This window comes from Malus sylvestris, chromosome 17 (assembly GCF_916048215.2).
Source record: "Malus sylvestris chromosome 17, drMalSylv7.2, whole genome shotgun sequence".
In the NCBI taxonomy this organism is placed as follows: domain Eukaryota; kingdom Viridiplantae; phylum Streptophyta; class Magnoliopsida; order Rosales; family Rosaceae; genus Malus; species Malus sylvestris.
Window position 1 is genome coordinate 25,067,156 of NC_062276.1, and position 27,575 is coordinate 25,094,730.

Genomic DNA, 27,575 nt, shown 5'->3' on the forward strand with positions numbered 1-27,575 from the left:
TTATGGTGATGTTTTAGATGAAACATACCAGCCTTTCGAGAATCGCGAGATTTTGGTCCATTACGCAGTATTGGATGAGGTTTGGAATCGGAATGAGATGATAGTCGATGATGTATTCACGTATACTGTTGTTTTCGACATCATGCTTAGTGATGACATTGAACCACGCTCCATTGATGAATGTCAACGTAGAACAGATTGGTTAAACTGGAAACATGCAATTCAAGTTGAACTCGATTCGCTCGCGAAATGACAGGTGTTTGGGCCTGTAGCTCATACAAGTAGGTTTTCCTAAGGAAGCGCAATGATAAGAATGAAATAGTGCGGTACAAAGCACACCTCATAGTGCAGGACTTCTCTCAATGTCCTGATTACGAGGAGACGTATTCCCTAGTAATGGACATCATAACGTTTCGCTACCTTATTAGTTTGGTAGTTTCAAAAAAACTGAATTATGCATCTTATAGACGTGGTAACCACGTATCTTTATAGGGATCTAGATACAGAAATATACATGAAAGTTCCAGAAGGACTTCCAATGACTGGTTCAAATAGTTCTAGACCACGGAACACTCTCTCGATTAGATTGAGAAGACAACTTTACGGATTGAAACAATCAGGGCGGATGTGGTATGACCATCTGAGTGAATATTTGGCAAGTCAGGATTATGTGAACAACGAACTATACCCATACATGTTCATTAAGAAGTCACATTCCAAATTTGCGATCGTTGCAGTTTATGTCGACGACATGAACCCTATCGGAACTCTAGTAGAGTTTAAGGAAATTGCCACACACTTGAAATCATAATTTGAGATGAAAGATCTTGAGAAAACTCGATATTGTCTCGGCCTGGAGATCGAGCATTATTCAGATGGAATCCTAGTACATTAATCAAACTACACCCATAAGGTGTTGCGACGTTTTAATGAGGATAAACCAAAGCCTTCGAGTACTCATATGGTCATCGGGACTCTAGATGCTAAACGAGATTCCATCCATTTGAAGGATGATGATGAAGAAATTTTGGATCCTAAAGTTCCATACCTAAATGCAATTGGTGCTTTATTGTACTTGGCTCAATGCACTAGAACCGACATCACCTTCGTTGTTAATCTTTTGGCTAGATACAGCAACGTGCCTACACGCAGACACTGGAATGGTGTTAAAGACATTTTCCGCCACCTCAAGGGTAGGACGGATTTGGGCTTGTTCTACACCCACGAATCCTCGAGATGAGCCGTCGCCCCCCCCCGGGGGACCTTAAGTTGATTCTCGCCTTGTTGGTTACGCAGATGCTAGTTATCCATCTGACCCACAGAGGGCACATTCTTAAACGGGTTATATCTTTACCGTTGGATACACTGCTATATCTTAAAGGTCAACCAAGCAAACGCTAGTTGCGACTTCTTCGAACCATGTTGAGATTCTCGCCCTGCATGAAGCCTCGCGAGAGTGATTTTGGTTGAGAGCAGTTATGGAACATATTCGAAACATCTTTTAAGACAATGTAGCATGTATCGAGCAGTTAAAGAAGAGATACATCAAGGGAGACAACACAAGCACATAGCGCCAAAGTTCTTTTATTCTCACCAGCAACAACAACATTAAAACATTAAAGTCAAGCAAATCCATTCCCAGGACAACTTGGCCGATCTCTTCACAAAGTCATTGCCTAAGCCTACTTTTCAGAAGCTCGTCCAAGGAATCGGTATGCGTAAATTATCTGAGTTGAATCTCTTTTAGTTCTCTTATTCAGAAGTTATGTCTAACTCAAAAGATTATCCTGAAGCATACTCACTTGATCTTAATGTACTCTTTTTCCTACGACTAGGAGCATTTTTCCCACTGGATTTTTGCTACCTAACAAGGTTTTAACGAGGCACCCATCCTGGGATGATCATACTCCGTTGCGTTCACTACTTTCATCTTGTTTGACGTTTGTTTTAGACATTATGCATACTTCTCACTTTTCTCCTTAGTCTATGGGTTTTCCTTATGCCTTGGGTTTTACCCTAGCGATGTTTTGTGAGTTTTACTACCAATGCATACTTACTTTCTTACTCGATGTTTTGTGGGTTCTACCTATCCTACTACTATAAATAAAGGCATAAGGGGGTGATACAACACACACCTTATAATTAAATCTCTATTTTCTCTCTCTGTTGTCGCCGGCACCTCTCCCTTTCTATCATTTATACAGTTCAGTCAAATAGGTCTACAACAGTTATAAATTAATAAGATAAAATGCCATGATAAAAGATAAATGTTCCCATAAGAAAGTACCCATGTACAATTATAGTAATTCACAAGAATGTACCCATATACAATTTCAACATTAAAACCGTATATGTACCCAATGAAATTAAAATTGCGTTCATAGCAATATGATATCCATTGGTTATGGTTTTGCAATATAATGGTCATTTGTCATGATTTTGCAATATAATGGTGAGGAAAAATAAGTTTGAAATTTTTTTTTGGCAAAATTTAATTTTGGAGATACATATTCAATGTAATAATAATGTTGAATTTGAATATAAACATAAATTTCAGTGGGAGAATTTTGAGATTTTTAGTTACAAATGGTATTCAACCTTTTGAATGTGATAATCAATGTGGGTGAAATTTTAAATTAAAATTTATTGTAGACAAAAATAAAAAAATGACATGGAAGTGTGTTATTAGTATAATGCTGAGGTATACAAAGTAAAAAGACTTTGATAAAAACTAAAAACCAATAAGTTTCAGTCTATGAACATTGGTGACTAAGGATTGGATCTTAATTTTTCCATAAAACAAACTCCTAAAAAATTAATAAAACAAACTACGAAAGAATCCTTCTTGGCTTGGGAAACACGTCATCTGACTTGCATGCCAGTTTTGGGATCGATTTATCTTCTAGAAAATTATGTAAAAATATATGAGAAACTTAACTTTATGTCTTATCTTTCCAAGCATATATTGCATGCTACTAGGAAAAATCAGGAAAGCCTTCAAATAGCCATTCCCTCACAGCTGCACAGTCTGATGAGAAAGCAACTTCTGCGGGATTCTTGTGGATATGATTGAGTCACAAATAGAGCACGTCAAGGGGAAAAATTTAAGTTAAATTGTTAATATGTTCCTTTGATCTCGTGTTTATGTACCAACATCGTTGTTTAGGTATAATAAGGCTTAAGAATTAAATTTCCTATTTCGAATTACATGAAATGAGTTTACGATCATGTGCAGAAAAAATTGCATATAGCAATGCCTTATTGGACAAAAGACACCATGTAGCGGTAAACTCGTTCCATATAAGTTATTCTCACTCCGAAGAGATTAAGGTATGAATACGCGAAATGTTATTGTACCAAACCGAAACCATTTGGTTTAGGGATGATCGGGTCTTGAAAATTACAATATCAAAATATTCCGTACTAGTCAAAATTTTCAATACCAACACTGGTTCTAACCGCATATGAACTATCTTGTAAATGTTTTTTTTTCCAACACACAAATTAGGGGTGGGCATCAAACTTACCAAAACAAAACTTAATCAATTAATTTTGGTTTAGTTTGATTTTGACCAATAAAATAATTCAAAAATTGAACTGATTTCTTTTTAGTTGGGTCCGATTTTCATACTTTTAAAATCGACTAAAACCACACTGAATCGAGCATATATTTTTATATAAATTGCATTAATCACATTTAAAATAATGTCTGATATCCAAATGGTGTGACATAATTATTGTAATTGTAAGAGCATCGCCAATGAACTCTCTAAATGAGTTCTAGCTAAACTTTATAGAGGATTTTGAAAAAATCATCTCCAATCACACTCTAAGTGACCTTAGATAGGGACTTTTCAAATATCCTAAATAAAGCTTGTAGTATTAATTACTAATATTTTAATAATATTTTAGGGAACTGTTATTTGCACTCCAAAAATCTCATTTTGCACTTCTCACAAGTGTATTTTTTCCTTCCAAATATAGAAAGTGTGGAGTGCAAAATGAGAAATGTGGAGTGTCTGTAACAATTCCCATATTTTAAATAAAAACTCTATTCGTGTTGGTAGTAGTAACTTTACATTGTTGTATTCCTAAATGAAGTAAGAACTAAATAAAAAATATGTAACTTCGCCAAAATAGAACAATCTAACTATGTAAACAAAAATTTTGCTAAGATTAGTTGCACAACCATCTGCAATTGATAAAACCGGCGCAAACAAACCTAAACGACTAATCGTAGCATTTATAGTGCAAAACAAAACCAAGGTATCAAAGCATGAATCGGCGGAGGTTTAGGGCGAGACGGAATTGGTGTAGAATTGGAATTTGGAATTGGCATTGAATTGGGATTTCTAGTGCAAAACAATCCTACTTATATTGCTGGACTTTAACCAGTCAACTAATCATATATATTAGACTGGAGTCATGGACTAATATGAGTTCTTGCAATTCAATAGAGTAATGAAATTGATTAATGTAAACAAAGTAACTGATACTTCTAGTTGACAAATTAGGAAACGTGAAATGCAGCTCCAGAGCATGCACAGAAAGCAGCTTCATTTTTTAGATTTATGACCTAGGTACATTTATCACCATTTGATTTATTTGACGATCAAGATTTAACGCTGCAAAATCTATCAAATGTGGTATATGAATCTTCTCAAATCTTCCAAAATCCATATGGATTTGTAGAAGTCTACATAATCCTATGAAATCCATCCCTTATCAAAATCTATTAAAATCCTCTCAAATCCTAGGTTGATTACACCCTCTAAATCTATAGAATTGTGAATTTAATAATCATATTAATATATACAGATATGTTTCGTAAGGTGCAAGACAACAATACTTGTCATATAGGTATACAATCACAGAATCATAATAGGAATCCTAAACCTATGAGGGACCGGATTCTTTGGTGTCTCTTTTAACAAAATCTAGTGCATAAGGTTTAGAATATGTAAATTGGCACGTTGCAAGTGATTTTCTCACAAGTACTTTTATAAATAAGAAGGTTGAAATTTTGCTAAAGTAAAAGTTTAAGCGCTTATTGGAAATCCACTTGCAATTGCTTCCTCTGAAAGCACTTGTAAGTTCAACTTTTTTTGCCAAACTTGGTTAAAAGAGCTTTTGATTTATCTGAAAAGGCTTTGTATATACACCAAAGAGTCCCGTAGTCACTCACCTTTGGATTTAATTCAACGGTGGAGAAAAAATACAAAAAACAAATCTACCGTTACCGTTGTATTAGCATCGAATGGTAGATGACCACAATTTCCTTTGGAAAGTAAGAAAGGTGAAGTACAACTGATTTAGGTTCCTATTGTGTGGCTTAGCCTAACTCTCCACCTCCCTGTAAAATATATCGTTATATTAAAAAAAAAAAAAAAAAAAAAGGTGAAGTACAATACTCGTGGAACAAGACGTCCTAACTGATTAAGAAGTCCCCATAGATATCAACTTTAAAGAAGAAGAAAATACGTTAAACACAAATCAAATTTATAATCTTTTTCCCCTTTTTGTATTTCTTTTCGGAAATTAAGTCGTTTCCTATTCAGATTTTTATATTCCCAGTTAGTTGTCTTTGTGCGTCTTTGAAACACTATATAACATAACGTAGAGACAGGAAGGAGGTCGTAGTAGATTTAATGATATTTGTGCCGCCATGAAAAGAAGTAGATCCCAGTCGTCCGTTGGAGCACCGGTCTCTGAATATGTCCGCTCAAAACTATCAAAAACATCACCATCATTAAAAGTGAGGAGTGCTACTCATATTGCTGATATCCCCGATGCTTTGTTGGCGGAAATAATTTCTCGGCTTTCAAGCAATAGATTCGTTTTTCAATGCAAGTGCGTGTCCAAGCGTTGGCACACTCTCATCTCGGGATCTTATTTCATCGGCCGCTTTCTAGGTCTCCAAATTGATAAGCAAACGCCAATCATACGCACTCTGATAAGCGTGGAAGGAGAAGATTTACTTTCTAAACTGACACCGTCGTCATCATCGTCATCGTCAAGGGTGCTAACTCCGATGTTTGAAAGACTCAAGAGTTTCTACGGATTGAAAGAAGGTCCATTTGTGGCAGGGACGTATAATGATTTGGTTTTGTGCTCCGACGACAAATATTTCGCTCGTTCGTACTACATATGCAATCCACACACCTTGAGCTGGGTTGCGCTTCCTCCTGCGCCTACCCGATGCGACATGATCGCACACGTGGGATTCGTCTGCGATGTGCCCTACTATAACTATGAGGAAGGCGATAAGGAAGGACGACGTGTCGTGCAGCTTAATGCTCAGTACAGATGCAAGGTTGTTAGAATTCTTCCTCCTAGTGATAAGGAACGTACCTCCGATAAGTTTATAATAGAGGTATTCTCTTTTGAGACGGGAGAATGGAGGGAGTCATTAATATCATGCCCGCGAAAACTCCATCATGTTATGTTTGATCACTTTGGCTTTGCTTGCAACAGAAGGTTGTATTGGTCGAATCACGTTGAGGGCCGTCTTCTGGTTCTTGGGTTGGATCTGTTCAACGACAATAACATCACTGTCACTAGTAAAGACAGCAGTGTTAATGATGAATGTCGTTTCACTGTATTTGATGAGCCTATGGATGAACACTCCATTCAGTGCCTAGGTGATCAGTGTGGAGGGCGTCTGCATATGTATGAGTTGGACATTGTCAGGAGAACTTTGTATGTTTGGGAGTTGAAGGAAGAAGATAATCAAGGAGATGGGAAATTGTGTTTGAGTGAACACAGGGTTTGTTCCTTGGACCCCGAAATGTACCACAATAATGCATATCCACTTATAATGGCAAGTGTGGACCCGAATAACAAGGATGTTTGGTATCTGCGTGTGAATCAAGATATTGTTATGTGCAACATTCATACAAGGGAGTGGTCAATGATAGCTGAAAACAGTGCAATTGTTACGAGTATATACTTCTTCCCGTATGTGCTGCCGTGGTGGCCGACACCCATTCCTAGACTACCACAGCAGCGTGCTAATCAGCTAGCCCGTGGAGAGGAATTAGCCGCGAGCTAGTACATAGGAAGAAGAAAAGTACCGAAGTTTTTATTTATTTAGTAAAACTGATGTCTGTTGTTCAGCAGTGGCAACTAGTTTCTTTCTGTGTTGTATTTTTTTCTTTGTTTCGTTTTTGCTCGGCGGTCTCCTATCTGTCTGTGACCACATGTGTGAATTGAAGTTTAAGTAATAACAGCAGTTTACCAATGAAAGCAGAAAATCTCAGTATTTACCTTGAGGCTTGCTTGAGCAATTCCATATTTGCTGCTGGATCTGGATGTTTTGTATTTGTTTTGTTTTTTTTTTTTTTTCTTCTCTTATGGCCTTTCTTGGTTGGTTCCATATTCTCCGCCATAACCTTCAATTTCAAAAGAGTTTCCACACCGAATCCAAAAGAAGGAAAACAAAAAACCTCCAAGTGTACTGGATTTCTTAGCCCTCCATCCATGAAGGCGCCGGATGACCAACTTGGTGACGCTAGCTAGGCCGCAATCAATGCAGGGATGATATACAGATAAACAAACACAAACCATTGTGACCTCAAACCCAAACAACATTCTCAGGATGTTCATGTTTGTGTACAGATAAAAGCAGGATGATCAAACAAGTCTTGCTTCAGTTTTTTGGTCAATGGAAACTCCATTAATAGAAAATGAGCTTAACTTGTAAGAACATAATCTTTCTGCCAACCTTCAAGGACTGACTAAATCGCTCGTACTTGAATGGGTGGCTGACTGACTGTAGTAATATTCAGGATTAAAACTACGTTGGGAAGTTAAAAACATATAAAACTTGATTAGTTAAGAAGGGTATATTCAAGGGAACTTTAACCAAAAGTTCATGATACTGTTCACTTTAATGAAAAATCACATTTTTTACACTAAAAAGTCAATCCTGGTGCCCTTTATTTTGTCCTCATCGATAAAACTCAAAGTTTTCAAGCCATTTTTATTAGTTTTCCTTATATTCAATTGAGTAAATTTCAGTGAATTATAAAGCCTTAAAGTTTGAAAGAGTTTAATTCAGTTTTACAAACTCCACGTGTATTTCAAGTGAATTCTAGGTGGATTTAAATAGAGTTTGTGAGTTTTTAATCATTGATTTTGATGGATTTCCATAAATATTGTAAATTTCAATATTGTGATGTCGTGAAACTTGTACGGTTCAAAATCAAATTTACATCTGATGAACAAATTAGAGGTCGAAATCACAACTAATCAGTATGCTTTTCCAAACAGCTAAATCAGACCCTTTATCAGATCTTGTAGGAGCCCCTCTGTTCACAAAAGAAAAATGATTATGTACCTCCTTAGTTTTTCAAATTGCAAATAAAGATGATAACCCCATTAGTTTTTAGATTTGGTAGGCACTTTTTCTATTTGGAATGGCATTAAAATCCCCCCTGAAGTTGCTGATTCTTTTTTTGCAGCTACGGATATGGAAAAAGAAAGGGGTGTGCTATCCACACACCCCATTTTACTTCTCACACCCTCCTTGATAATTTATATCCATTGATCTTCTTCAATTCATCCAATCCGACGGTTGAAAATTAAAAAGGTGTGTGAGAAGTAAAATAGGGGGTGGATATCACACCCCAAAAAGAAAAACTGGAGGAAGTCAAAGAGCGAAATTGCCCAGTTGTTTGTGATAAACCAAAGAAGTCTGAATTAACTATGCTTGTTGTTGTAGTCTCTATAAACATTAATGTGCAGTACCCACTCTATTCATTAAGTATACAAAATTCTGTTCTTTAAGATATCTTTCAGTTTGTTCCTTGATTTTTTTTAAATAATATAAACTTATACGTACCAGACAATATATGTCATGTATCAAATATTTTTTTTTATAAATAAATATAACCAAACAAAAAATATATATAAACGTACCAAATGCGGAGTTTATTAAATAGGTAATTTTGATTTCACAACTCAACCATCGCAATGTGGTGAAGCTGTTAGGCTGTTGTTTGGAGACGGAAGTGCCCTTGTTTACGAGTCCATCACAAACGGGACTCTTGCAAGCCATATCCACATTAATAAATGTAATCGGTAGACTTCTTCACTTAGATTTTCATGGGAAAATAAATACGAACGTACCAAAAAAATTATTAAAGTAACGTACTGAATATGTACCAAAAAGAAATATATGTTTAATCAAAAGCACTAAACAAAGAACAAATAGAAAAGCTTCCAAACGAAATGAATGGACAATTTCTTCTACTAATAAACATGATTGAATTCAAAATTTTAACACTTGTTTGGATGAAGAAATTTAAGATTACTAAGGAATTTCAAAATGACGGAAATTGAAATGACGGGAGTTTATGACACACCCCCACCCTTAAAGTCCACTTGGACTCCAAATTGAGTTGTGCTGGCCGACACCAAGAGGGTGACGAAGCCATAAAGTATAGTGATGTGGGAAAAATGTTAATAAATTTAAATCTAAAAGTGTCTAAATACGAGAGTGCGCTGTGAGTGGAAATGAACCATTTTCACACGTGATGTCAGAGCATAAGTAAAGTACAGTAGAGTGGATTGAGAATCATATCATTGAAGTTAATCTCCATTACCAAAATTTTCCCCGAATCCTCGTCGATAAGAAAGCTCAGCAAAAAAAACCTGGAGGGTGGAAACAAAGCAAGGGTGAGTGGCCCTCGATGTAACCCCTTGCTGTAACACTTGTACAGTTTTAAAAAAATCATACCACGTATTAATGTTGTAACATCCTACATCGCTTAGGGGAGTGGATCCTGTAAGCCTTATATGTATATTCTCATTTTTACCTAACACGAGGCATTTTGGGAGCTCACTGACTTCAGGTTCCATCGGAACTCCGAAGTTAAGCGAGTTCGCACGAGAGCAATCCCATGATGGGTGACCCATTGGGAAGTTCTCGTGTGAGTTCCCAGAAACAAAACCGTGAGGGAATGGTCAGGGCCCAAAGCAGATAATATCGTGCTACGGTGGAGTCGAGCCCAGGATGTGGTGAGGGCCCGGGCCAGGATGTGACAATTTGATATCAGAGCCAATCCCTGGCCGGAAGTGTGCCGACGAGGACATCGGGCCCCTAACGGGGGTGGATTGTAACATCCCACATCGCCCAGGGGAGTGGATCATGTAAGTCTTATATGTATATTCCTATTTCTACCTAACACGAGGCCTTTTGGGAGCTCACTGGCTTCAGGTTCCATCGGAACTCCGAAGTTAAGCGAGTTCGCGCGAGAGCAATCCCATGATGGGTGACCCACTAAGAAGTTCTCGTGTGAGTTCCCAGAAACAAAACCGTGAGGGCGTGGTCGGGGCCCGAAGCGGACAATATCGTGCTACGGTGGAGTCGATCCCGGGATGTGGTGGGGGCTCGGGCCGGGATGTGACAAATGTAAAATCAAAAGTATATCAACAGTAAATCCATAAATATTCCACGACACAGCATCTCATGAGCGATATGAATAATCATGTGCTCAATAAATCAATGCTAGTACATAAGTCGGAGTCACCTATAGTGACTTGTACGACTCATTCATATCTCATCAATCAATGCTAGCACATAAGTCGGAGTCATCTATAGTGACCAATACGACTCATTCATATCTCATCAATCGATGCTAGCACCTAAGTCGGAGTCACCTATAGTGACCTGTACGACTCATAGGCAACTTGTACGATAGTGTCGAAGTTGCCTATTCATTGCAACCTGTACGACTATGTCGAAGTTGCCTATATAGCTCATCTACCAATTCCTGCATACGAGTCGGAACCACGTAATGTGGTTTGTAAGACATGCTGGGTGTAAATAAATACGCTCAAGTTCTACAATCACTTGAAGGCTAGGCCATGTCCTCGGGCGGGTTAAAGATCCACATTGTGCTACGATCACATGAACGCAAAAGTCAATCGTCGGTCAAAAATCGACGATAGGGTCCACAACCTTAAGTAACTCGATCCAGAAGATCCGCATCTCAGATTTCCAATCCGTAACTTCCAAAGATCCACATTGTGCTTCTAAAACATCATACTAAAGTTTCATTATGATCCAACGATTGGATCTCCTCCAATTGCCAATTCAAGTGGTGATCAACGCTTTATTTTACGAACTTACAATTCCAATTTGGGAAGATCCCTACATCAGATTCCTAATCCGTAAGTTTCTAATATCCTCAAATATTACATACTATAATATATTAAAATTTAATGACGATCCAACGGTCGGATCGTCGGTTGCTGTAATAATCAAGTGGCGGATCATAATGGGACTACGTTCAAACGACGGAATTTCGTCAATTGGACTTCACAAACGGAACCAAGGTATTCAAATTTAGTCTAGGGAGGTCAGGGGACCCCACAACCCACTCCCCGCCGCAGGTGGCAGTTGGCCGCCCCGATTTGCCGGAAAATTCAACTATTTCTAAAAATTACCAAAATTCACAAAAATGAAGATCTCAAAGAGATGAACAACTTTCATACCTGACACAAAGTCCAAAAGTGGACGGAAGATAGTCAATTTTGCCCACAAAGCCGGCGGGTGCCTAAAGCTTCTCGGCGTCAATTCGTCGTCTACGGTGGTCCAATAGGGTCAAGGCTGGTTGGGATTTTCTTTTGGGATGATGGGATACAAAGCCCAAGTGGTGGCATCGGCCATTGCTTTGCCAATTCACCGAAAAATTGAAAATGGTGGCCTGAGCACCGCGAGAACCGTCGACTTTCGTGGTCTCAAACCGTCTCATACAGTGGTTAATCAAGGTGGTTCTTGGTTGGGTTTTGTAGAGGGGAATGAGAGCTTCAAGGTGGTGGTGGTGGCATCGAAAAACTCCATCGGAGTTGGCCAGAATCGGCCTTGGAAAATGGGAGGTTGCGGAGGTATGGGTGACGGGGAAGCTGGGAGCTTTCTCCTCTCTTTTTTGTTTTTTTGTTTTTTTGTTTTTTTTTCTTTTCTTTTCTGATTGGCTGAAGGCTCTCCTTCCCTTTATGTGATTGGTTCTTTGTGCCTAAAATTTGATTGGGCTACTTCCTTGAAGGAGTTAAATAATTTACAACTGAAATATAAATAACCAAATTCAAAAGTCTGTAACTATACCGTTATCATCCAGACTTGTAAACGGCTTTCGCCTATGCGCTCGCACCAACAAGTACTACAAGGATACGCTAAAAGAATAAGTCATACGTTCCTCTAGACGATGGTAAACGAAAGTCAAAGTCCTTGCCTCTAGGGTATTTTTGTAAATTCACACTTTTAAAATTAATAAAAACGTAAAATTAAGAACGTGTTGTCACAGTTTATTTTCTAGAATTTGTAAATTTTCTTATTTGGTTAACCTAAAAGAATAATGGAATTGAATACGAAATTTGTTATTTTTAAACTCTCAATTATAGAAATTGAGAAATTACAATTATTTATAGGGGTGGAAAAAAATACCCAATATTCCAAACCGAACCAAAAAATTCCCAAAACCGAAACGAAAAAGCACCAAACCGAAAATCCCGAAAATTTTGGTACCCAATACCGAACCGATACCGAATTTTTGGTACAGGAATCGGTCTCAAGTTTTTGTTCGTTCGGTAATCCCGAACCCTAACCAAAATAAAAAAAAATACATATATAATTTAATTTTAAATATGTATTTGGAATTGTAACAGTCTTCGGATTTGGTTGAGATTAAAATATAAATCAAACTACTCAGAACTCGCTCACTCTTTCGCCGTCTCTCGACAGACTCACTCACTCTCTCTCATCTCAAACTCAAACCTCAGTACCTCACCACCCTCCTCATCGATTTCTCTCTCCGTTTTCGAATCTGGCCACACAAGCGACCCACCTGAGTCACCTCTCTCTCGACTACCACCTCTCTGATCTCTCTCGGTGTCTCTCTCGACTTCTCATCCCTCACAGTGGAGGAGCATTCCTTCACGAATCACAACACAAAGGCAGAGCCACAACCACCGGCGCTGCTCACCTCTCATATCTATCTCTCGAATTCTTCATCCAGATTCCAATGCATTGTGCACCGATTCTCCCCCAAATCAAGTAAATTTTGGAATTAATTTAGGGTTGGAATTCTAGATTAGGGTTTGTGAAATTTATATTTAGCACTTGTAAGAAACAGTATACTGAGGGTTTAGGGGTTGAAATTTAATTTAGGGTTGGAATTCTAGATTAGGGTTTGTGAAATTTATATTTAGCACTTGTAAGAAACAATATACTGAGGGTTTAGGGGTTTAAATTTAATTTAGGGCTAGAAATTTAATTTAGGGTTCGAATTCTAGATTAGGGTGTGTGAAATTTAGCACTTGGGAATTTCCTGTCAAATTTGATTCCTTTGGAGGTAAAATCGATATCCCAATTCAGGGACTGAGCTAAAACCATTCCAATTTTCTCTTCTGTCACAATTGAAGCATAAATTAGATGCCTTTTGGTCTTTCTTTTTCATACATAAACAATTTATTTGTAATGAATTTCTACTCCAGGGAATGATAGTGCCTTGGTTGAATTCGGTGGCATGAGTTTGAGTGGCTAAGTTATTTTCTAATTTGTGAGTTTAACTCATAATCTTTATTTGCTGCAATGGTTGAATTCGGTATCAGTGCAGTGATATTTTCGCCTATGGATAATGACAGGGCTTAATTCATGCATGGCAGTGTATTTCCATTATTGTTGAATGTTTCTTATGGGACATTGCCTCATTATTTTCTACCTGCATTTATATCTTTTTTATGCAGACTATGATTTACCTTTGACAGCAATTCAAACTTTTTTTTTTGTGAGAATGCATGTTTAGCAGCTTGCATCATTTGTTCTTGTAAGGTTCTGTCCAGTTTACTCGAAAAAGAAAGCTGATTTGATTATAGGTGGAAGTTTCATTAACTTGAAGATTGTACAGTTCTAAATCATGGAGAAGGGTATGCATTCTCAATAAATGAGATCAGGATGCAAGTCTCATTATACTTTATAAAAGTGGTACTGAAAGGGTTCCTTTGGGAAGGGGTTGAGGAAGGAAAGAAGTTTCACTTGGTCAAGTGGGAGAAAGTGTGTAAAAGCAAGGAGGAAGGTGGCCTTGGTCTGGGAAATTTGAGAAATCGAAATGCCGCCTTATTAGCCAAGTGGCTGTGGAGATTCCCGCGCGAATCAAACTCTCTTTGGCATAGGGTGATAAAGAGCAAGTACAGTTTGGTGGCAAATGGTTGGGATGCTAATTGTCCGAGTCGAGGCTCGAGCAGGTGTCCCTGGACTGACATCTCGGCTGGTTACCCTCCCTTTCTTCACTCATGCAAATTCGTGGTTGGTAACGGAGAGAGGCTGAGATTCTGGGAGGATGGTTGGTTGGAGGGCGGTCCGTTGAAGGAGCAATTCCCTAGAATATTTTCTTTATCAAGGACAAAAAACCAAAGTATTTCCAATTTGATAGCTTCTTCTTTACAGCCGGTCAGCTGGAATTTAGAGTTTAGGAGAAACCTAAGAGAGTCGGAGATTGAAGAGGTGGCTGGTTTACTGCAGAAGGTGGAGTCCGTACGGCTGTGCCATTCTAGAGAAGACAGGAGAAGATGGAATTTAGAAGGTTCTGGCCAGTTCACTTGCAAATCTTATAACTCTTTCCTTTGCAACAATGATGTTATGCATCAATTTCCCCCTTTCGCTCAGATATGGAAAGCAAAAGTGCCTCCAAAAGTCAAAATCCTTGTGTGGCTAGTGGCGCTCGGGAAGGTTAATACTTGTGATCAAATCCAAAGACGAATGCCTTTTGCTTGCTTCTCCCCCCATTGGTGCACTTTGTGCAAATCTGGGGAGGAAAGCGTCAACCATATTTTCCTCCATTGTCCGTATAGCATTCAACTCTGGTGGAAATTGCTTAAGGAAGCCGGAGCAAGATGGGTCACCCCAAAGGGATGTTTTGAGCTTCTAAGCATTAAGTTCGAAGGCCTAGGGAAAGGGAGGAAAGCCAAAACTTTGTGGGGATCTCTGTTGATGGCCCTCTTCTGGAACATTTGGTTGGAGCGTAATAAAAGAGTCTTTGAGGATTACAAGGGAGTGGGGGTGGAGGACCTTTGGGATAGAGTAAAACATTGGGCAGCCCTTTGGGCTTCGGTTTCAGTGGAGTTTAGAGATTACAATTTCTCTTCTATTTTTAGGGATTTGTTAGCAGCCGTTATTTGATTTGGTCTAGCTTTTCCTCTGTTCAATTAGTTTTCTTTAGGGGTCCTTGCTAGTTCTCTTCTAGCTCCAGGTGGATATCTTTTCCACGTGGTTTATTTTTTCTTTTTTGTAATTCTTTCGTTTTATAAAATTCTTTCGTTTCTTTTCAAAAAAAATCTCCTGGAATTGATTATCTCTGTAATTGTTTACAGTTTCTCGCACAAAAACACGAGTGTGGATGCAAATTTCCGTCTTATTATTCTTGAACAAAATTGCACCTACAAAACAAATAGCACATTTGGCCGAAGAACCTCCGATGCTAAAGTTAGAATTTTGAGAGAAAAGTGTTTGGAGAATTTAGAGAATTTTGCAAGAGGATTCAACTTGGGTTTTGAAGAAAACAAGGTAGTATTTATACGGGTGTGGCCAGCCCCCTTTGGAGAAGTGGGAACCGGCCACCTATGGTATTTTTTTGGTGTTAATCACCATCAATTAGCTAATTAATAAATTAATTGGGTAATGAATCTATTAATTAGCTAATTAATATAATTTGAGATGAATGATTTGGGGGTTACCTTGTGGGGAAGATTTGATGAGGATGGATGAAATAGGTTTTGAATAATTACCTATTTTGAGCACTTTTGACCTTGATTGAGTCATGATTGTCTACTGCTCACACGTAGGAGATCTGGTATTCCTCGAGGGTAATTTTATCTTTTTACCCTAGAATCCACGTGTCGCCTCCATATTTTTCTCGATTATTTTTGGCTCCACAATGAGCACATGCACAGACATACATTCTCTCATACTTATCTTTTGTTTTGCTTCTTACTTTTTTTTTGCTAATTTTGTTGGGTTTTGGATTTCGTAGTGTTTGTGATTTGCTTGTGTGCGTCTCTGGGTTGTGTTTCAATTGTGCATTGCTCAAGTTTTTCGGCATCCTGTCGTCTAGATGCAGAGATTAACCTTAATGTTAGCATTGCTTTGAATGTTCCAATATTGCTTCAGGTTATTGATCTGGGTGGGAAGGAATTTACATTTACATGGGACCAGGAAGTTGGTGAACTCTGTGACATTTATGAAGAGCGTGAAAGTGGTGAAGGTGAAAATGGTTTGCTAGTTGGATCAGGATTTGCGTGGCGCAAAGTTAATGTGCATCGGATCTTAGATGAGTCAACTAAGAACCGTGTTAAACAGCGGTCAGAGGAAGCAAGAATAAATCCCGCAAGTATGTAGTCTGATTGTTACTGTGGAGTTCCCTCACTTTTTCATTATTCAATAGTTATACACATAATCTTTCTTCAGTTTCTTTGCTTTGTCACAATTAAATATTTTTAACTACATCTACATTGGGAGTAAGGTTAGCCGACATTCACCTCTCCCAGACCCTGCGTAAAGCGGGAGCCTTGTGCACTGGGTACGACCTTTTTACGACGATCTGCATTGGCTACTTCAGGGAGGTTGCAATTTAGAACACGTGGTACTTAGGTGCTAATACTATCTTCAATTGCCATCATTCTTGTGTAGTGGTACTTAGTTGCATTAACACTTTTTTTGGTACAATTATCAGAAGGCTGAAGTCTTTTGTGTTGCAACTGTCAACCGTGTTATGCCTTTGAGTTGTTCCGACTGTTGTCTTATCCTTTAATTTGTTTTTGTTCCTGAAAACAGAGCCATTGTGTTAGAACAATGTACAGAGACGAAGAAACAGTTAAAGCAATATGATACTACAACAGGTAAGATTTTCAATCTAGGTTTAATATATTTCCATATTTTAGTATAATACAGTCATTTTGTGACTTGTGTAAAAGTTAGTAGTTTAGTGCAAAGTAGGAAAACACTGAACTTGGGATGTGTAATTAATGTAAATCCTTCCACTATAGTCTACATTCCCTTATAAGAAATTCAGATTGAACTAGCTACAAATGTACATGAGGATTGATAAATTTTAGCGCCCAGTCTAAATTGAAAAACAATAATGTGTTATTTGTCAATGAAAAATTTAATTTTTTTTTTCTTTTGGTTTTGCTTAAGCGGCTGCTGATCGTATATGTTCAGTTAACTGCTGTTTGTTGCTTTTTGTATTGCTTATTTTTTTTTTTTGGAAAGATTACAATTGAAACCACTGAACTGTTTGGTTTTTCCACTCCTTGATGAGTTGTCCTATGTCTATTAGGAATTATAGTCTTAGAGGATTAAATTGATTACCCAGTTGGAGTTGTTTTCCCAATATGAGTGGTTTGCCTAATTGGAGTTGGTTTCTCATTTGGTGAAGGATTCATAACTAGGTTCCAATTAGGATTGGTAATCCTTATTGAGGAACACCTTTCTTATGCAAAACAATAAGTTGTATACCACTCAAGGAGTTAGAGTGAGAGAATATTGGAAGGGCAAAATGTGTGTGGAGAAAAGAAAAGAGATAAGAGTGTATTTCTTGTTCTTGTTGTTTCAGGTTCTTTTCCAAGTCTTAATACTAGAGGCTTGGCAGGATTATTCGTTGTACTCATTATTGATATAGTGAAAGTTTGTTGTTGCTGCTCCGAGGACGTAGGCGCATAGCCGAAGCACTTAAATTCTTGGTGTTATGTATCTTGGTTTTTTTTTTTCCGTTTCCGAGTTTGTTCTGTTTTTCCCATTCTTAAACGCGATATTCACAACATGAACTACATAACTGATGTATCTGATACCTCACTTGTTTCCAGCTAATCAATCGTGGAGGAATTTCAAACAAAAGAAAGAACCTCCTTTTAAGAAGCAGAAAGTTGAACTGCCTCAAGGTGAGTGGAGTCTTGTAGAAGTCTTTATTTTCTAACTTTTTTTTCTTTTGGGGTGGTGGTTGGCTGTTTCTTGTGCCTTTTTTTTGTACATGATGCTGTGATTCTCTAGACCCTTCATACCTCTACTACCTAAATGATCCACCATTAGACACTTATCTTGTGCCACTGTCTATACAAGAAAACCTATTTCGTCGGAACACCCTAATATCAAGCTTCTAGGTTTCCTCTTATTCTTCCCCAATTAGCTCATCACAATAAACTTTTACTTAAAATTTCTCTTACAATTGTCCCATCTATTAACCTTGTAACTATTCCCAGCCAAAGTAAACCTCGTCACTATCCCTCTTCCCTCTTTTTCACATTTTAAAATTCTTTCTTCTTCCAGGCTTACAGCTTTAAAGTTGTTTTATTTGAGTTTTAAATTTTTATTGAATCGTCTATTTATTTGAATTTTCAGCTCCCCCTAAATCTACATTTAAAACTGGAGTGTCATCAACAAGTACTGCAAAGGGTAGGTACTCATCATCACCTCTTCCAACTCTACCTGAGCAATCCGGTGCTCTATCATCTCCATTAAGAACTGGAAATAGTTTGAAGAGTCATGCAAGTGCAGAAGATATCATACCCTTTCAAGTGATTGAAAAAGACAAACCTGCCAAGCTCTGATAAAGAAATCCAAATCAGGACCAGTATTGCAGCACGAGAAACAGTGGGCAAAGGCAATAGTGGAGCTAACCCTACAAATTTGCAGAGTATGTTGATTGCTTTGATCACGGAGAATCCCAAGGGCATGAGATATTTGAAATAGCCTAGTTTCTACTGTTAAATCATCCAATCTTATAAGGCCATATTATTTAAATTTATTTTAGACATGACATTATTCCAAGTGGACAAATTCCACTCTGTAAATGATATATTCCCAAATGGGACATATTACTCATCCAATGATTAAAAGGCGAAGGCGTGGGCGAGGCGTCCCATGGATAGCCCTTTGCCTCACGGGACCTGAATTTTTTTAATACATATGTTTTATATATTATATATAATTATATAGAAAATAATACTTTGTAAAATTTTAAATGCTAATATATCATCCAAATCCATTATAAAATTAACCAAGTATTACAATTAATCAATGGAACTATATATTATGTAATTACAATGCACGACAATATTAATTATAATACACAAGTGAACACAGCACAAAAATATTAATCACACAGTGGACCACATATATTATATTAAAAAAAGATTATTAATCAATAATCACCCAATGCAGTGAGCACACCAACATATTATAAATACATATACATATATATATATATACACAGATTGCTTAAGGGAAGGGATCCCTATCCCGTGTGGGGCCCACTTCACATCGAATTTCAACGATCCGAACCGTCTATTTTGTTAGTCTCGATTCATAGATCATCCTCGCAAAAATTCAATTCAATGTGAAACCATTTGCCTATTTAATTATCAAGATCAAATTTCATTGTTTCTTATATAACAAAGTATTCGTTCATTTCCTTGAATCCAATTAGATGTCTTAAACATTTATGATTTAGCTAATATTTTGCAAGGATGATCTATGAATCGAGACTAACAAAATAGACGGGTCGCATTGTTGAAATTCGATGTGGAGTGGGCCCCACACCTAATCCCCATTTTTTTCAAAAAATGGGGATCCCTCCCCTTAAGCAATCTGTATATATATAAATAAAGGATGAAAAACATAGTGAGCACACATATAACGATGCACACAGACAGCACACACATACTCAGAAACCCTAGCTGTAAAAATTGGGGATTTGTGGGTGTGCTGGCGGCGGCGCAGTCTCTGGGTGATGCGGTGCTGTCACTGGGGGCTGTGCTGCAGAAGGCTGTCGAAGATTGGTGTTGCGGCTAGGAGAGAGTGCAGCTAGGAGAGACGGAATTTAAAACTTTTTTCGCCAAGCTAAATTATGTTAAATAGAAATGGTGAGGGAAACAATCAAATAACTTTGGATATTGTGATAGTGCATCTGGAATTCTAAAGAATCCAACTCTGTTATAAAATCATACAATGTCTTGGTTTCTACTTATCTCTCTCAATCTTGCTTGTTATATCCTTATGCCATCTCTTTTTTCCTATTTAAAGATTTTTAGTGCCTTCATATTTTGTACAATTTGTTCGACATATTTTAATCCCAAACTACTTTACCTAGGATCATTTAGAATCTCAAAAGTACATTTTTGTCATTTACTTTGATGGCTGAACCTTTACCAATAAAGATCCTCGGACTATGGTTTTTATTTATAGTCTAATGTGGTTGTACTTGTATTTTCTTTTATAAAAACTGATTAACTTTGGATCAAGCAACGGTTTTCTACTATAGATATTGATGCAAGTTATACCATGGTGTATTATATTTTGATTACTCTTGTCAGTCTTTGTCTGTCATAATGTGCTCTTGTTTATTTTCAGTTCTCCCGAGGAGAAACTTCGCCAGAAACCTGCTCCTGATGGTAACCGTGATCAATTGCCTGCACCACACTTTGTGGAGAAAGTTTCTCCTAATGAGTTGGAGGAGCAGGTTCACGAACGATTGAATGCTACAGTCGGTCAGGATTCAAGTGCATTGGTCAAAATTGATAATCAACAGCATTCCCCTGATTTTTTTGGTGAAAAAAGGGGCTCCGACTATAATGAAGCACGCATAGGAAGCTCTAGCGATACTGGGAGTGCCAGTGACAGTGATAGTGACAGCAGCGATACTGGAAGTGACAGTGGAAGTCATAGCAGAAGCAAAAGCCCAGCACGAAATGGGAGTGGGAGTAGTAGTGATAGTGAAGGTGATGCATCTTCTAATAGCAAGGAAGGTTTTGATGAGGATGTGGATATTATGGCAAGTGATGATGACAAAGAACTGAAGCATAAATTGCAAGGCTCTGAACCAGGGTTTTCTACTTTGCCTGTCCCATGGAGAACTCCTGATGGCAAGCATGTGCAGAGTGGGATTGATGAGAAGCAAGATGATCATGAAGTTGATGCAGTTGAGATTGAAAAACAGTTGCTTGATGCTGATCAGGTTGCTGAATTGCATTTAGTTAGTAACTCTAATCGTAATAAAAGTGAACCTCTAGAAGAAACAAAACCCTTTTCACCTGAGCATGGTGGGCTGTAAGGCCGCCAAAGTTTGGTAGACCCTGTGTATGGAGGGGAGAGTACAGCCAAGGATGACTTCAGGTATGAGCAATCTGATAGTTCTGAGAGGATATCAAAACGTACATCCAAAAAGGGTTCAGAGGTAAACCACACTGATGAGAAATCTGAGCACAAAAAAAGATTACAAACAGAAATATCACAGCAACCTTTTGTTTCTGTGGGTAAGGGTGTCCATCTCCCAGAGGCTTCTCACAATCTGTCTCCTGATAGATTTGTTGAAGGCTCTCAGAAGGACCCTGTCTCTGAAACGATGGATAGAGATGGTAGGGATGGGAATATTGAATCTGGATCACTAAAGGCGTGCAACCAAGCATTTTCTGGCAGATATACTTCAGAGTTTAAACAATCAAGCCGGAAGCCTTTTGATCATAATTTACAGACAAATGTTCCTAATTCAGCAGAAAGACCAGATAGATGTGCTGAGAGCTTAGGGCATGGGGGGAAGTACTCTGAAAGTGGTACCCGAGGTAAACAGTCAGTGCCCTTGGATCCCCACTATCAGAAAGACGGTGATATGGCTGGAAAGATCAAGGGAAGTGCACAAGTTTCCAGCCTGTTATTGGGTCCTTCACCAAACGGTAACAGCAGAAATGGTGCAGCTGCATCCCCTGTCGTTAATGGCAGAGGCAGTAAACTCCAAAGAGAGTTTTCAGACTTGGAGTTAGGCGAGCTTCGTGAGCCCTTGCCTGAGGAAATGACCGTTAATAAGCAATTTGAGAGAAAAAGTTCTTTTAAGCAGTCAGATAACAGAATGAGCACTTCAGAGAACCGGGTTTCTGAGTTCACTAAAGTGAAACGTGCAGGAAAGGCAAATTTTGATTCGGGTAGGCCATCCTCTCCAGATTTAAACTCAAGTTTCCAAGTAATCAGGAAGGCTTGAATAAAAAGAGGAAGTACAAAGATCGCATTGAGGATTTAACAAGGTCTCAACACAGAGCTGTGCAGTCTGAGTCGCAACACCCATCATGAGTAGATCATCCTGATGTGGGGCGTTCGTTTAGCAAAACGGTGGGTCTTAGTAGTAAATCTAGACAGAATGAAGCTGGAGGCAGACAAGCAATTGGTGTGGCTGGACATGGGGAAAGCAATAAGAAAGCAAGCCCAAGTGCTCCTCAGCAGCATGACTCGAAACGAGGGCTAGTTTGCCACCCCATACAAGAAAGTAAAAGACATGCATCCAATATAATGGTGGATTCGACTTATGTACGAAAGAAATCAATGGTGGCAGACGGCAATGACACAGAGAAAAAAGAGGGATTCTTCTTCAGATGAGAATAGTTGTTCCTATTCTAAGTATGAGATGAATGAGCCCGAGCTCAAGGGACCAATAAAAGATTTCTATCAGTAAGTGATCATATTCAAGCTTTGACAATAGTGAAAACCATCTGACTAGGCTTTGGCCTTGTATTTAATCCTGGTTTTTGACATCTGAATTACATTATACTTTTTCCTTTTCTTATCTTAGGTACAAAGAGTATGTGCAAGAATATCGTGATGAGTATGATAGCTATTGCTCGTTGAACAAAGCCCTAGAGAGTTACAGGTAGTTTGAAGATTCCTTTCACTTCTTTTAAGGCAGTGCTGATTCTCTTTTTAATACTTGTTTGATTAATTGGTTTGTGATTTCATCCAAAATTGTGTCTCAAAACAATATATTCCTTCTAAATGTAGGAATGAGTTTGAAAAGCTAGGAAAGGACCTTGATTATGCTACTCAAGGCACGGAGAAATATTATAACATCTTGGTGCAGCTGAAGGAATCATATTGTCGATGTGCAATGGTATGCTCTGTTCTTAATTCAGCGAGACATTGCCTTGCTGTTTTCTTGGTCAGATGTAATATTTTGATTATTCAATTTTCGTGAAATTTTTTAGACGAACGCACCTTTTGAGTTTTGAAGTTTTGTCTACCCAGCTCACCCCATAAGCTCAGTAGTGCATGTGTATGGATTAATCCTGTATTTGATGAATAAGGAAATATTTGAGACAAATACTATGATCATATAAATAGCTAACATTGTGTTGCTAGTGGTGTGGTGTTGGTAACTATTATTTTTAAAAAGTATTTAGATACTTATATTATTTTTCTTTCTGTTTTGTGTTTCAAGAGTATTTACTATACATAAAGTGTTTCAGAATCATTTTTCTTGTTTTGTGTTTCAAGAGTATTTATATATTCGTATATCATATCATAACATACAGTGGAACTCAAAGAGTTAATCAAATAAGACTAAATCAAAGAGTTAATCCCAAGCTCATTTGGGTGAGTAGAATAGATGTGCTGATGTGGTGACAAAATGCGCTATCGACTTTTGCATTGAGCGACTCTAGGCGAGGAAGGAACACTCTCAGCCTAGGGTGGTTATGCAGTTCACTACTAAGTTCAAGATCTTCTATACCAGATTAGGTATCTTCAACTATATTTACAAAAATATAGGTGTTGAGAGAAAAATAAATTCATAAAAAGTAAAAGAAGGGTATGAGTTTTTTAAATTATTTTATTATTTTGGGTGTTTAGAGAAACAAGGGTGTCCAAAGTTAAAACTTGGGTGCGTACAAAACCACTCATGTTTTATTTTCTTTGATTTATTAAGTTGTTTGGTGTCCAAAGTTAAAACTTAGATGTATACAAAACCACTCATGTTTTATTTTCTTTGATTTTTTAAGTTGTTTTGGTTGTCCTAAAAAAAGAATAGAAAATAAAAAGAAGAAATTATTTAGTGGAGCTTGTTCCATGATAAAATCATAAACTAAACTTTTTTGCAGTATTCCACATACATAAACATTGCTGTTTGAGAAAAAATATATAGAAATAAGAAAGACTACGGTGCTGAATTTAAAAATTAAAGTATCTTCGACTTAGTGATCATATCGTATTTATTGTGTTGATGCCGTTTTCGTGTCATATGCGATATCTTAATGGATCTTATCGTGTCATATCCATTAAAATGAACGAGTAATATGATCCGACATATGCTCGACTCATTAAAACTAACGGGTAAGATGACCTGACTCCTTACCCATTAAAGCAAAAATACATTTTGCTTCAATGAATAATCAAATGAAAAATGTCATACTAAATTAATATCTACATACCACGTTGTCACTAGATTAGTATCTACAATCCTTAAACCTTAAACCTAAAAATCCAAATGACAATGTAACCATAGTCAAAACGTAGGGGATGGATCACGAGTGTCCGCATAATTTTTTTCACATTTGTATATTAATTATTATGAATTATTACACATTTTCAACTCCCCTAAAACACTGTTCATGAGGTTTGGTTGGTTTTAAAAATTCAAACGACGATGTATCCATCGTCCAATCTTAGAGGATGTGATCACGTGCGTTTGCATATTTGTTTCATATTTTTCACACTTTTAAATTAAACATTATGAATGTTTTAATGTAATTTGATTTTTCCTACGAAATACCAAACCACATTAAAATTAAAAATAATTAATTTATAAGTGTGAAAATGTGAAACAAAAAAATATGCAAACACTCGTGGTTGCATTGTGATGACCAATCCTTATTTTTCATTGTAATTTCTTTTCCGTTAGTGTAATTTAACGATTTTACCCTTCTTCGGACAAAAGTGGAATCTGACGTGGACGTGGTTTTCGGCTTTTAGTTTCTTTTTCCTAGTTTCTCACTTAAAAAGTACTCGTCGTTACGAACGCTTGAGCGCGTGTTAGACTCAAATCACTTTCCATTAAACCCTCCTCACCACCAATCAGAAGTCATCACCTACCAATCAGAAGTCATCACCATCTTTTCATACCCCCAATCGGATTTCTTCACTCTCACTTACACTCAACCAATCACAACTCAGCTTTCTCTCTCTTCCCGAAGGCTCTCTCTCACTCTCTTCTCTCTGCAACTCCCTCAAACAACCATCCCAACACTCAAACGTGACCTGCAACCTACACCATTGAACTCCCATCAACCCCACGAACACAACCGTGTAACCAAATCGCAATTTGGTTGAGTTTTGACTCACCAACTCGGAAGGTCCAACTTGGTGAGTTTTGGTTCGACGAGTTGTAGGTCAAGTCACGGAGTTTTGAAGGTTTTAGAGGCTTCCTTACAATTCCTCGAGGCTCCTAGGACAAGTTTGAAGAAGAAACAACCTCGAAACACACGGTTTTTGAGGAGTGAAGTTTTTGGCCGAACCTTTCGAGCCATTTTCAAGCCACTTACCATCCATTTTTGGACTTCTAAAAGGTACAATTGTGTTCTACTCTTCATAAGCTTCATTTCCATATAAATTTCATGAAAAATGGTTGAGAAATGAAGAAAATATGAAGGTTTGAAATTTTACCCAAAAATAGGCAAAAATTTCCAGATTTTGGCGAAACTAGATAGCGGCGGCGATCGGCGAGAACCACTAGAGAAGATGACGAAATATTCCGTCCGACGGAATATCCTAATGGCGTTAGGTAACGTCGTTACCATTTAACGGAATATTCCGTCACTTTAACGAAATGTTCTTAACGGTTGTTAGGGCCTCCGTCAGTCTCTGCCCGCGCGTGGTGGCGTGTAGGGCTGTGCCCTTGGCGATGCATGGCTATGAGTCCGCCCTCCGATTGGCGCTCTATCAATTTGTGTAGGTCTGTGACGTCGAGGAGATCGATTTCATATATTCAAACCCTATATTTGAGCAAACTACGGAGGTTTTATTTAAGTTTCCATATATGTGTTATTAAACTAATTGAATTAGTAATTTCACGTATAGGGGAAACATACTTTGAGGACGTACGGGGCCAAGCAAGGCTAGGAGGCTTCGTTCCTACTGCATATCTGTAAGTGGGCATTTTGTTTTCATATATATATGTGTGTGTGTGTGTGTGTGTGTGTGTGTGTGTGTGTGTGTGTGTGTTGTGTAGTTTCCACAAATGCTTTTAAATTGGTTTATGCATTTTATACCACAATCTAATCAGTCTTAAAAAAATGATGTTTTGTGGTTGAGATTTATATATTGTCATGGCATATTCTTATGCATTTTACCTACCCATAAATGTTGTATTGTGGTGAAATGCTAAATAATCCTACGGGATACCCAGGTAAGTTCAGGTAAGTTTATTGTGTTGATTGGAATTATTGCATCATTATGGTATGCATATATTCATATAATTAGCTCATCATTGCTGCACCCCAGTGTTAATGCTTTCGTCCTGGGCCAAGTCCAATTGTAACATCCCACATCGCCCAGGGAAGTAGATCCTTTATGTCTTATATGTACATGTCCACCTCCATATAGCACGAGGCCTTTTGGGAGCTCACTGGCTTCGGGTTCCGTAGGAACTCTGAAGTTAAGCGAGAATGGGCCAGAGCATTCCCAGGATGGGTGACCCACTGGGAAGTTCTGCTCGCGTGAGTTCCCAGAAACAAAACCGTAAGGGCGTGGTCGGGACCTAAAGCAGACAATATCGTGCTACGACGGAGTCGAACCTGGGTCAGGATGTGACAATTTGGAATCAAAGCCAATCCCTGACTGGAAGTGTGCTGACGAGGATGTTAGGCCCCTAAGGGGGTGGATTGTAAAATCCCACATCGCCCAGGGGAGTGGATCCTCTATGCCTTATATGTACATATGTATATGCCCACCTCCATATAACACGAGGCCTTTTGGGAGCTCACTGGCTTCGGGTTCTGTAGGAACTCTAAAGTTAAGTGATAATGGGTCAGAGCATTCCCAGGATGGGTGACCCACTGGGAAGTTCTGCTCGCATGAGTTCCCATAAACAAAACCGTGAGGGCGTGATCGGGACCCAAAGCGGACAATATCGTGCTACGACGGAGTCGAGCCCGGGATGTGGTGGATCCTGGGTCAGGATGTGACACCAGTCCTTCACGTAATGTTCACCTCTCGCATCACACGCTCCTCTTGGATCCAAGTTAAGTGTTGGCCCTGTTGTACAGGTTGCATTAGGCAACTCCCACTTGTAGGTGACCACGCATAGCGCTAGCCTTCACGTGATCGTAGCACAAAAACGTACATTATTACACCTAGCCCTGTCGTACAGGTCACATTAGGTGGCTCCGACTCATGTGCTAGCATAGATTGATGAGCAATAGGTGCAGTCGTACATATCACATTAAGTGACTTCGACTTGCGTGCTAGTATAGATTGTTGAACATATGATTATATTTATCTTGCTATTGAATTATCTTGTTGTCACATATTTCTGGGTTACTATTGGCATGCATTTGATTTCATACTTATACATAGTATGATTTTCTAGAAACTATACTTGTTTTACAACGAGAGGTTAGTATGTTCAAAAAACAAATGGTTTTGTTTTTTTTATAAATCCTTATTTTTGTGCCCACTCACCCTTTTTTTTGCCCATCCAGGTCTAGTAGTTGTGCTTATGTTTATACGAGGACTCTGGCAAATCTCAGTTGATGGTTATCTTCAATGG

At 38.2% G+C, this 27,575-nt stretch overlaps 1 protein-coding gene and 1 pseudogene across 1 annotated transcript; both read left to right on the top strand.

Moving 5' to 3' along the window:
• Window positions 1–5,665: 5,665 nt before the first annotated feature.
• LOC126611909 (uncharacterized) lies at window positions 5,666–7,051 on the top strand. Its single transcript, XM_050280224.1, has one exon. It carries the CDS (start codon window positions 5,666–5,668, stop codon window positions 7,049–7,051), a length of 1,386 nt encoding a protein of 461 aa, XP_050136181.1.
• A 6,906-nt stretch (window positions 7,052–13,957) lies between these two features.
• LOC126611910 (uncharacterized) lies at window positions 13,958–23,043 on the top strand (annotated as a pseudogene).
• Window positions 23,044–27,575: the final 4,532 nt, after the last annotated feature.

Bases quoted from the DNA above. Each gene is read 5' to 3' on its own strand.
- LOC126611909 (XM_050280224.1), top strand. From the start codon at position 5,666: ATGAAAAGAAGTAGATCCCAGTCGTCCGTTGGAGCACCGGTCTCTGAA.